Source organism: Ochotona princeps, chromosome 6 (genome assembly GCF_030435755.1).
Source record: "Ochotona princeps isolate mOchPri1 chromosome 6, mOchPri1.hap1, whole genome shotgun sequence".
Classification (NCBI taxonomy): domain Eukaryota; kingdom Metazoa; phylum Chordata; class Mammalia; order Lagomorpha; family Ochotonidae; genus Ochotona; species Ochotona princeps.
Window position 1 is genome coordinate 14,618,992 of NC_080837.1, and position 12,930 is coordinate 14,631,921.

A 12,930-nucleotide genomic window follows, 5' to 3' on the forward strand; every position below is an offset into this window, starting at 1 on the left:
GAGCCAGAATACCAAAGCCTCTATCAGCACAAGCAAGCAGCTGGTGTCTCCATTCACTCTGCCCTTTAGCAGGTTCCTGCTCTGATATCCCGGGCTGGGGAGCAAGTCAACTGAGGGCTCCTGTGTTTGATGAAGATGCTAGTGATGATACGCATGCCTTGTAGGATGACATGAAGAGTAAATCAAGCCGTGTTAACACGCATGGGTCAGGACACACCACCCTGGAAAGCTCAGACATGTTCCCTTCCTTCTATCATCACTACCGTGATGACTGTTGATGCATCAGCACAGCCAACTCAGTGGATCATGGAACCTGCAAGTTTTATTCCAGAGTAAGACAACTTCTAAGGACTGGGTAGAAGTAAACTTCCAGGAGATGAGAACAATAATTGAGACTGACTTTCTGACCCCAAAGGATTTACACTGGAGTGAGATATTTAGTTTCAAAATGTCAATTATTTCTAACAAAAATGTCAAACTTTTATATGATTTTTAAAAATTATGAGTGATCTCCAAAGCATTGTGAAAAATGTGCATTATTTTTGAATTTCATTTTCCTACAAACTTTATAAAGTACCCCCAGAAATACACAATAACTTAATGGCTAGTTTTAGTGACTTCCTTAAAAACAGAGTAAAAGTTTTATTATTCACATTTTTTCTTCAATTTTTATTTATTTAATGAGAGAGATACAGAGAGAAAGAAACAGACTGAAAAGACAGTGAGAAATCTTTCTTCCATTGGTTTGCTCCCCAAATGCCCATAACATTCAGGGCTGCGCTGGGTGGAACCAGGAACTATGGACTTAGTCTGGATCTCAATGTGGGTAGCAGGGAACTAAGTTCTTGAGCACTCCTTGCAGAGTGCACATTACCAGGAAGTTGAGATTGCAAGTGGAGCCAGGACTCAAGCCCAGGTACTCTGATAGGGGATGTGGTTGCCCCTCCACAGTTATCAAACTTTTGAGGAATGGCTAAATTTAATTTAAGCCCCAAAGCCTTCTGGACTCCTTTCAAAATAATTCCAGATGAAAGGTTTTAAAAATGTACTTGAGGGGCCTAGAGCATGACTGCCTAGTGACTAAAGTCCATGCCGTGCATGTGCCAGGATCTCATGTGGGTGCTGGTTCGTGTCCTGGCTGCTCAACTTCCCTTCCAGCTTCCTGCTTGTGGTCTGGGAAAGCAGTGCAGGACGATCTAAGGCCTTGGGATCCTGCACCTGCATGGGACACCAAGAAGTTTCTGGCTTCTGGTTTTGGACTGGTTCAGCTCTGGCTATTGTGGCCACTTACGGAGTGAACCAGCAAATGGAAGATCTTTGTCTCTCCTTTTCTCTATAAATCTGCCTTTCAATAAAGAAGAAAGACTAAATCTTAAAAACAAATGTACTGGAACATTTTTTCATGCTTTGGATGCAAGTGCCCACCAAACCTAATTAACTGTCCCTAAAAAGCAGTGTCTCCTTAAACTTCACCTGCCAGGTCTCAGTGTCCTCGCTGCTCAGAGAGGTAGCTGGATCACAATGACTTTCCCAGTCTCCTACTAGCCCCACTGCTTAACATGCCTATAATCTGTTTTTAAAAAAATGACTTGGGATGTTGCAAGAGCCTCCCTGTGTTTTTCCTGTCATTTTTCATGCATCTTATACTTCAGGCTACAGGAGAATAAAGTGGGGTGGTTCACACATGCAGGCCTACTTTTTTTCTGGTTTATTTTCTTCTCAACATTTGAGTAGCCTTGCTGTCTGTAGCTGAGTAACTCGGAGTCTATGGCACCTTATTTTAAGATTCTGTATATGTAGCACCAAGTGGCCCACTTACAATTGGTGAACCGGACACTGCTGGACCTCAGCTTTCACGAATGCATGGCACTTTTACTGGCACTGAGTGAGGGACTGGGGATAGAGAACAAGCAGGACACACCCCATCTAGAGAAGCTCAAACTCTGGATTGGGAAAGCCACAGCAGTGCTGTGCACATAGTAAGAGGCATAGCAGTCAGGAGTTCAGCTTCTGTAGGCAGATCATTCAGCTTTCAATCCTGACTTCACCACTTAACAGCTGGGTGAATCTGGGTAACCAAGTTTCTTAAATGTACAATAAGGATCATATTACCTAATTCATATAGATCTTGTGATTTCTTTGAAAAAAAATCTACTTATTTAGAAAACAGAGTGACAGAAAGGAATCACCTGTCAGAATCACCAATTCAGTATGCTGTGTGCCTTATTTCTAAACCAGGAATAGGAAACATTCAGCTCATGGGATATTCTGGTATGGTCCTGTGAAGGCAATTGCAGGCGGGAGTTGGAATTCAGTAACTCTACAGTAGGTTAATTCTTAAGCTGATAATTCTGTATAACCCACGAATCACATTGTATATAACCAAATGACTACTTGTGTTTTAAACATGCTCCGTACAATTGAGATCTGCACTACGTCAAACCTACTGCTCATGTACACAATGCTATGTTTCACCTTTTACCAAAGGCTTGTTTGGACGATGGTGTTGTCCAGTGTGTCTGACGGACAGCAATGGGGCACTTGATGACCGCTGGCTGACTCACGGAAGGTACTCAGGGGCACAGAACAGGGGGTATCAAACTTTCCCAACAGGGCTGGACAGTAAATATTTTCTGTTCTCTGCTCCAACTGTCACAACTCTTCAACCCTGCCAGGGTAGTGCAAAGCAGTCACATACTATATAAAATGGGTATGGCCGTATTCCAATAAAACTTTATTCACAAACACAGACACAAGCAGCAAGTTGAATTTGGTCTGAGAGCTATCCTTCAAGGACATTTGGCATGGCTCTTGGTGTAGAATTCAAAACTATAAAACAGACAAGCTAAAATGAAAATCAAAAAACAAAAAAAAAATTAAGGAAAGACCAGTCCCTTTCCCTCAGGAGTCTGTGAGAAGGATTGAGTAACATAAGCTAGCTTCACTTTCCCTCACCCCAGGTTCTGCTCACAGCTGTGGGTAAGCACATGGCCAATGAGAGTCTGCAGTTAAGCGAGACTCTCCCCACCCCCATCAGGCCATCACTGCTCCGTTCACAGGTATCTTATGTCTTCTACAGCTTGGACTATACAGTTGATGACCAGAATTCACTCACCCAAAAAGCAAAGCAATATTATCTTTGCCAATCTGAGCTGTTTCATAATTTTAATCCTCACAGCTTCAATTAACAGATGGATGTATCACATTCACCCATAAACAAAAAGGAAAAATGGCTATTTCTTCAGTGTACACCTGGGAAAGACAACTGTAATCTGGATTTGTACATCCAAATATAATGCAATTTCATTATTAGAGTCACTGAACATGATGGGTAGTTGAGAAGTTGTTTTACTTATAAGCTCTATAAAAACAAATATGACAATTTCAGAGGTTAATCAATTTTTCTCCATATTAGCTAGAAAACTAAGACAGTCTGGATTTTCTTTAAAACTGATACCCATTAAAAATGAACCATTCATGTACATGAACAAAAAAATATTTTGTATTGTTCTGACAATCTGAACAGCCTTCCATCCATATTAGAGCGTTTTGATCAAGCAATGCCCATATATGAAAAATATAGAGAATAAGATCTTACGCAAACTAGCATCATTTAACTTTAAAGGCTATTAGGAGTGGAAAGTACCACTTAAATAAATCTGGAGATCCCACTATAAGAATTGTCTTCAGAGGTTAAAACAAAACTATGCTTTAAGACTGGTACTGAAGGTATGCTTGGTCACTCTCTTCCTCTTGCGAAGTGACTGTGGAAACAGTTAACAAAAGCATTTTCATGACAGCAATAACTTCCCTTGTCAACAAGGTAAGAGAAGAGGTAAAAGACACTGGTCTGTGAAACAGCTTTATGCGTCTACTTTCCTTTTTGGTAAATGTACTTCATTAAAACAAAGTAAGTTATCTTACATTAGGCAGGAAATCAACAATGAAACAAAACATACTGGTACAAGTTCTAAAGGGAATTGCCTGCTAAACTCTTACATTCAGAGATCCATAAATAAAACTTGGTCACATCAATAATTTAATTTTGATTTGGTGACCAAGCATGTTTGTGTTCTCGGGGAAAACAACTGATCTTATCGACTGACTCTTTGGTGTACTCAGGGGTTAATTAAATAAACAATGTGGAAAAGTAGTCAATATATTAGAAGCTGCAATTTTTCTGTGGGAGTCAACATTGAAATTCAGTGACTTCAACTTGGACCAACCAGTTATGTCAACAAATCCGATAAGTTGATAGCTCCTGTACAAACTCTAATGTCTTTTAGAAAGATTTAAAAAACGGATTACGACTGGATTGACTTCGTAATTTATGATCTGCTAAGCTAAGAAACTGTGGAATTAATCTAAGAATTATACATTGCCAAGTACATAAAGATGTTGGTTTTAAATGCTATTTTTGCATAAGTTTACTTACCGCCATATAAGCATTTGTTCCAACATACGTCTTGGCTATAGAATTCACCAGCTATGAGACAAAACAGTCTGTTAGAACAATATAAAGATAATGTGGAAATAAAATGGGTAATTATTCTTCATTTAACCTACAATCATCATTCCTATAAATCAACCAAAAATTATGTAAAAGGGAGCAAATTTATCCACAAAGGCATTAAAAATGATTAAATCTCTCTTTTCTTTTGAATGTGATTTCCAATTTAAACAGGCACAGCATTATGGTTTATAGCAGATAACCTTAAACAATTCACTTAAGCAGGATGCTTATTGCTTTAGTACCCCAAACCCGCCTGATATAAAAAGTCAATTTGAAGTAGAATCTGAACACACTCGTTTTGTAGTCAGATGGCTCAAGATGTGAATGAAGCCCTGCGCACTGCTAGAATGAAACTAACACTAAATACGCTGGAGGGATAACAGACTTTGACAACTCATAATGCAAGGCTGACCTGCGCCTGGGTCTTCGTGTTTGGCTGGGACTAAAGGTGGCTGCAATTCAAATCAACATCACAGCACGCTCGTGGGTCACTATCACCAGGGTTCCCAGGGGAGGCCCAAAATGGAAATTAATTAAAATTTGTGCTGCACATTGTAATGGCCCTCCACCATTGTTGCTCCCCATATTAATTTTTATTGTGGGCCAGTTGGGCTCCCTAGGCACAGCTCCCACTCTGCCCTCCCTTTTGTTTGGCCCAAACGTTTTCATACCAAACCCGCATATCAATGAAGTTTGCTATTCGTAAGTAGTAATTACAATATCAGCAGTTTTTACTGTCATTAAACAATGAACAATCATATTCTGATGAAGGGAATGCGCTTGGAGATTAAAAAATGAATAACGCGCTCCCAGTCGAGGGAAAGGCTTGGAGTTTCTGTTTGTCTGGCAGCAAGGCAGAGGCGGTGGGGGGGCGGGGGGGAGGTTTCCGTCCCGGGATGGGATTGAAAAGAAAAGTGGAGGGTGTGGACAGGAGAACCCGCACACCATGGGAGGAAAGAGGGCCTTACCTGGGTGCTAACGCCGAAGTCACACAACTTGACCTGTCCTCTCGTGTTCACTAGCATGTTGGAGGGCTTCACATCTTGAGGGAAAAAAAAGGGTTTAGAAAATCTTGCATCACTAATTGTGCATAGACAGTTATAAAATGGTGTGTGTACACACTATAATGCAGAAATGACATCATCAGCTCAACCTGAAATTCTAGTCTTGAATTGAATGCAAACACTTTATCTGGAGGTAAACGTAAGGGCCTAACTCCCCCATGTTCCACCACTCCAGGTTGTAGGGAAGTCAGGGTTAATTTCAAGTGAAAGCCAAAGCACGTCCTAGTTTCCAGTAACAGTAAATATACCGCTCACTCTATTCCTAAGTAGGTAAGATAATACAATTTTCTTGCAAAGAATGTGTACTAAAATTTGGATTAGCTTCATTCTACATGTGTAACCATCTAACTAACCAAAGGGAAGCAAAGCAAGGAATAAAACCCAAAAATCACTCAAGAAATGCTTCTAACAAGTTCTTGAGAAAATGAAGGCAGTATTGCTATTTCCTGCGCTTCGGGTCACAAATACTACTACACATAGTACTCAGAAACCGATCTAAGAGATGGATGCATCTGTGTGTCTGCACGCACTTGTCAGTTATCGTGTTACTTGTATTTTCCTTTACATCATTTTTGACTGCTGTTACAGTTAACAAAGGAATTGGCACAGATTTGGTCAAAATAGTCAGTAGCCAGATCATGGCACCAAGGAATTCTGCGCAGCATCATCACCACAGACAACAATGAGCCTTTTCAGGAATTCAGGAAGCCCACAGAAATCAGGCAGGCAGGACACAACTTCGGGTGGCACACAGTGTACCTGCTACAAGGTTTCATCTTTGATGGCAAATGAGGCCTAGAACAGACCATTGGTTACATGTAAAACAGCAGAGAATCTTAATGACCCTGGAACTGGAAAGCAAACTTGTAAATTATCATATATTATTTTTAAACTTTTTCTGCAAATGAGTTACTTTCCCTCAAACTCTCCACCATACATAAAGGGACCACCATCCCCCAATAAACTATCTTGCCAAGAGCAGGTTCTCAATTCAGATTTCAAGTTCAAACTTAGTAGGTAGCAATTATCAAGCCATACTTAACAAGGAAAAGGAGTATCGTAGGCATTGTCACACACAATAGCTCATTCAGTGCCACCTGAACAAGTGACACAGAAAGTGAACTCTACGATGCCAGTGACTCTGTCTTTCATGAATGACGGTATTCCTGGTCCCTGGAAAAGGACAGGCACATGATGTTACTTCAAGTCTGGAGAGAGGTGGGTGTTGAGCACAGCCGTGGAGACACCTGCATCCCATGTCAGAGGACCTGGGTTTGAGTCCAGGCTCTGCTCCTGACTCTGGCTTTCTGCTAACTTACATGAACCCTGGGAGGTAGTAGGAGATGGCTCAAGAAACTGGATTCCTGCCACCCATGTGGGAGACCCAACTGGAGGGCCCAGCTTCTGGTTCTGACCTAGTGTTTGACTAGGGTATTGTTGGCATTCAAGAAGAATGAACAAGTGGATGGGAGATCACTTCTGTCTTTCTGTCACTTTGACGCTTTCACTCTTTCAAAGAAATGACTTTTTAAGAGACTCAGGTAAGGGGCCAGCACTGTGGTGCTACAGGTTGGGCTAGCATCTACAATGTCAGCATCTGATATGAGACCCAGTTCAAGCCTCAGCTACTTCACTTCTAATCCACTTCCCTGCTAATGTGCCTGAGAAGGCAGTGGAGGACAGTTCAATTACTTGGGCCCCTGCACCCAAGTAGGAGACCTAGAAGAAACTCATGGCTCCTGGCTTCAGCCTGGCTCAGCTCTAGCCAATGTGGGCATTTGGGGAAAGAGTCCGTGGATAGAAGCTCTGTCTCTTTCTTTCTCTGTAATTTTGTCTTTCAAATCAATCCTTTTTATTTTAATTAAGGAAGGGTTCATGTAAAATAGAATGAATTAAAAGACAAGTCTATATTGACACAATAAATTGAAATCGATGTATACATACAGGGGATCTTGACCAAGTTCATGAAAAACTTTAGCGTGGATTTCTGCATTTTTTTTTAACATAAGCCTTCCAGGTGACTTGCACATGTTCCCTTCTCAGCCTAGTGTGGGCAAGAACTTCATGAGATCCAGGCATCCTCAAACCAATCTTTGTATTTCTACAAGACTCTTCTTAATCACCATCTAAAGAATAGGTATCCATCCATAAGCCACTGCTTATGCTTTTTTCATCCCCTTCACTGCCAACCAGTTTTCAGAATGCTTGCTCTCCATATTCTAACTGGTGAATGGGGCCCACCATTCTTCTCAGGTTCTCCCTACTGCCCTCACTGCCTAGGCCATTAAAGTCATCACCTGTACCTCTGTTTGGTACAGCAGATGACTCTCCAATTTAGCATATTTTTTTAATTCTTTTTTTAAAATTTATTGATTAATTACATTGTATTATGTGACACAGTTTCATAGGTACTTGGATTCTCCCCACCCCTCCCCAAACCCTCCCACCATGGTGGATTCCTCCACCTTGTTGCATAATCACAGTTCAAGTTCAGTTGAGATTCCCTCACAATTTAGCATATTTGTTGTTACAGGGGCCTTCCCACCAAGAAATAAACCCACAGGGTAGGAATATACTTTAGATGGATCTCTTCTAAGCAAGGTGTTTTTTTTTAATTTATTTAATTTATTTTTTTTAATTACAAAGTCAGATATACTGAGAGGAGGAGATACAGAGAGGAAGTGGAGCTGCCGGGATTAGAACCAGCGGCCATATGGGATCAAGGTGAGGACCTTAGCCACTAGGCCACACTGCCGAGCCCTAAGCAAGGTGTTTTTGCTCACAGACATATGGTTTTTAAAAAATATTTTATATACTTTACGTAAAATATATTTTTACATATTAAATGTATTGAATTTGCTAACAAAAATGCTTCCTACCAGGTAATTCTTTGAGACACAATTGGACCATAGCAGGTGACTTGGAAAAACAAAGTCAGTGGTTTCAGGTTAGTCTTTGACCCCGCCATGAACTTGGCTTGTGACTTTGGACTTGGAATGTGATGTTGTGGTTTCCACCTCAACAGGGAGATAAAAATAATTGCTGTGTCAATCTCTTACCACTTGGAGGATTAGATAGCATAAAGAATATAAAACTGCTTTTTAAAACTGCCAAACTATAAACTAAGATAATTATTTGATAATCAACCAAGCTACCAAAAATGGTATGTGTTATTATATTTAGGAAATACCAAAAATGGTATGTGTTATTATATTTAGGAAATAATTTCTATTGCTGCTATAACAATTTATTTATTAAAGATTTATTTTATTTGAGAGTTACAGAAAGAGGAAAACAGAGAGGTAGAGAGAGATATCTTCTATCACCTGGCTCATTCCCCAAATGCCACAGCAGTAGGGGCTATGGCATGTGGAGGCCAAGAACCAGGAACTTCATCTGGATCTCCCATGTGGGTGTAAGGCCCAAACACTAGGACCAATTGAGTCACCTTCTGATGCTTTCCCCAGGTCATTAGCAGGAAGTTGGCATGTAAGTGGAGTATCTGGGACACCACCTAGCACCTACAAGGCATACCAGTATTACAGGTGGTGGCTTTACCCGCCAGACAACACCAACCTCATGAGTATGCTTTAAAATGACATTCTTCACTATGAGAAGAACTCAAAGCCACTTAAAAATACTCATTCAACAAATAAGGATGCGTTACTATCTGTAGAGATAAATGTGTGTGGCCCTGTGTCTGGCCTCAAGCAGTGTGCAGAGCAGAGCTGTTGGAAGATTCTTCACCAAAAGTGCTGTTTATGAGATAGAGGATAACAATGTGGTCATGTACCCACTCCAATCGGGACTTTTGTTCTGAACAATTGGCATGTTTCTTATAATAAAGACACTGAGAATTATGCAACCAAATAGCTCCCAAGCCTGGCTATGCAATTAAAAAAAATAAAGCTTTTTGGGTTCCAGCCCAGACCTACTGAATCAGACACCAATCCAATGCAGTCTGGTCTTCAGGCCAGCATTTGAAAAACATCTACACAATGCACTACTATTCCCTCTGATTTAATCTCTAAAATGTTCAGAATGTCTGGAAAGAAGTTTCTTCCTATATCTCTCTTCACTTTTGGAGATCAAATTGACTGCAGTCATGTTGCAGGTGCAGTTTCATTTGTCTGACCAATGCCTTCATTTAGGAATCACATCTCATTCAGGATATGAACCTTCCCAGCTACTCCAAAGAGCTCACTGTGTCCCTTTACAAGTGAACAACACTCTGGCCTCCAGCCTCTGGCAATTGCTGAGTGGGTTTAGTTTTACCTCCTCTCATCCATTATAAACTCGACAATCTGCGGTTATTTTTAAACAGTCCAATCAGCACTGTTGTGGTGGAATAGCTCTGTCACTGTATTTCACATGGATGTCTTGTAAATGGTGTACAGCTGGGTTTAACTCTTAAAACAGTCTGACATGTGTGCTTTTAATTGGAGCCTTGAGATCACTGACAGTCAATGTAATCACTGATATGGCTGAGTTAAAATTTACCATCTCACTAGTCATCCTCTCTCTTCCCACTGACTGCCTTTCCTGCCTCCTTTTGGGAGAGCCAGACTTTTTTTTTCCAGCATTCCACTAGTCTTTCTGTTGGTTGCTAAGATGGAGGTTGACATACTTTCTGTAAAGGTCCATAAAGTAAAAGCTCCAGGCATCGAGAACCATGTCGATTTTGTTTCAAGTGCTCAAATTCTGTTGCTACAGTGCAAAAGTAACCAGAAGCCACAAGTAAATGAACACAGCCTGCTCAAGTACAATTTCATTGATAAAACAGAGATCCAAATGTGGCTGTAGACTGAAGCCTTATAGTCCTTGCTTAAAGCTTTATTTTTAATGGCTTTTCTAGGATTTACAATATGTTTCTTTAACTTACCATAGTCTACCTTCAAATAGTGTTAGGACACTTAACTTACAATTCATGAGCCTCATAATTGCATATTTGTATTTTCTTTCTCCCATATTTTGCACTATGGTTATACATCTCTCCTCTATGTTCATTATAAGCTTTTAATATAATGTTTTTGGGGGGCCTGGCATGGTGGCCTAGCGGCTAAAGTCCTCACCTTGAGTGCTGGGATCCCATATAGGCGCCAGTTCTAATCCTGGCAGCACCACTTTCCATCCAGCTCCCTGTCTGTGGCTGGGAAAGCCTTGGAACCCTGCACCTGTGTGGGAGACCTGGAGGAAGTTCCTGGCTCCTGGCTTTGGATCGGCATAGCATCAGCTGTTGCAGTCAGGAAGGAACATCTTCCTTTCTGTCTCTCCTCCACTCTGTATATCTGACTTTGCAATAAAAAGTAATTAAATCTTTAAATATATATATATATATACTTTTTACTTTAATTAATCTTTCATAGATATTTAGAAGTACAGAAGTTTTGTTTTTTGTTTTTTTATATTTTTATGTTTACTATGTATGGCATCATTTATTCCTTTTTGGAGAATTTAATCTTATATCTGATATGATTACCTTCCACCTAAACAACTTCCTTAAACATTTTAATGTTTAGTTCATTTTGCCTATTTGAAAGGCAGAGAGAATCAGGGGGAGGGAAGAAGAGAGAGAGATGGAGAGATGTCTCTTCCACGTGCTGGTTTATTTCTCAAATGATTTCAAAAGCCAGGGCTTGGCAAGGGCAAAGTAAGGAATCACCAGTTCCATCTAGGTTTCTTGTGTGAGTGACATGGACCCACCCAAGTATTTGAACCATCACCTGCTGCCTCCCAGGGTGCATCAGGAGGAAGCTGGGTTGAAACTGGAATAGCTGGAACTCAAACAAGCAATTCAACAGGACATGCAGATATTCCAAGCAGTAGCTTAATTTGCTATACCATATCACTCAGCCCTCCTTTAAAATTTTTTAATAATGCTATTCTACTGGTCATTAATTTGCTATGGCTTATTTGTATTAAAAAGTCCTTATTTAGCTGATATTTTGGAAAGTAAATTCACTGGGTATAGAATTCTGAATTGGCAATTTTTCTTTTTTTTTAACAGTGGTTATCACTGTAGCTTTTCTAAATGTATATTTATCTTATCTATCTGAAAGGCAGTTACAGAGAAAGATGGAGGGAGGGAAGGATAAAGAGGTAAAGATTTTCCACCTGCTGGTTTACTTCCCAGATGGCTGTAACATCTGGGGCTAGGCCAGAATGAAACCAGGAGCCAGAGCTTCTTTCAGGCCTTCTGCTTAAGTGCAGGGACCCAAACACTTGAGCCATCTTCTGCTGCTTTCCAAGTACATTAGTAAGGAGATGGATTGGAAGTGGAGAAGCGGGACTCAAACTGGTACCCATATAGGATACTAGCATTACAGGAGGCAGCTGAACCCATTATGTCACAACACTGACCCCTCCTCATTCAACATTTTAAAGATGTGTTTCCATTATCTTCTGGCTTACATAGCCTCTGACAAGAAGTTGTCTGTCATTCTTATCTTTCTTCCTTTCCACTCAATGTGTTTTTTTTCCTGTGCAACTTTTAAAGACTTTCTTACTGATCACTAGCTTTCAAGATTTTCCTTTAAAAATCTTACTTGAGTGGGAGTCAGAGGGACAAGAGGGAGAGTATTCCCATTCACTGGTTCACTCTCCAAATATCTTTGACAGCTGGAACTGGGTACTCAACCAACATTGCCCACGTGTGTGACATGAGCCCAATTCCTTGAGCCAGCATTGTTGCCTCCCAGGGTATGCACTGATAGAAAGCCAGAGTCAGGAGGCCCGGACCCAGGCACTTTCACACAGGACTGAACATTCCAACCAGCACCTTAACTGCTATGCCAAATGCTTATCAAAAATTTTTATGTGACTAAATCTTTCTTACCTTGGAATTCATTCTTACATTTGTGGGTTTGCAGCTTTTACCAAATTTGGACAATTTTAGCTCATTATTTCTTGAAACTACTTTTGGTTCCCTTTTGTCTTTCCTCTCTTTAAAAATTTTTATAACACATTTTATGTTTTGTCTCCGGGTTCTACTTGGGTATTCCTTATGTTTTCATTTCCCACTTCATCATGATCATGCTTTCCTTGAAATCTTCGGGCAGTTCTGGAACTTCTGTAACAAATGTTCTTTATTCCTCATCTGTGAAGTTCATTATCTTATGTGTATGTGCATCAGGACCTATCTTTCAATGGGTTAATTTTTGTTTCGGTTATGACCTTTCATCCATAAACACACACACACACAAACTATGTACCAGTCTACTCTTTTTATTTGGATTCTAGACATAGGGAATCATAACATTGCTGAGTGCTGGATTTTACTCTAATCCCCTCAATAGTGTGTTGGATGTGATCCCAGCAAGTAGTTAAAAGCAACTTGTGGACAGTTAAACTGCT

At 40.4% G+C, this 12,930-nt stretch overlaps 1 protein-coding gene across 1 annotated transcript in view; it reads right to left on the bottom strand.

Annotated features, from left to right (window-relative positions):
- MAP2K5 (mitogen-activated protein kinase kinase 5) overlaps positions 1 to 12,930 on the bottom strand; it is a 245,809-nt gene that overhangs the window by 104,787 nt on the left and 128,092 nt on the right. Inside the window, exons 14-15 of the mRNA XM_004578329.2 lie at positions 5,482 to 5,555; positions 4,436 to 4,486 (exon numbers count right to left, since the gene is read on the bottom strand). Of these exons, the coding sequence (XP_004578386.1) occupies positions 4,436 to 4,486; positions 5,482 to 5,555 (125 nt within the window). The remainder of the gene's footprint in view (positions 1 to 4,435; positions 4,487 to 5,481; positions 5,556 to 12,930) is intronic.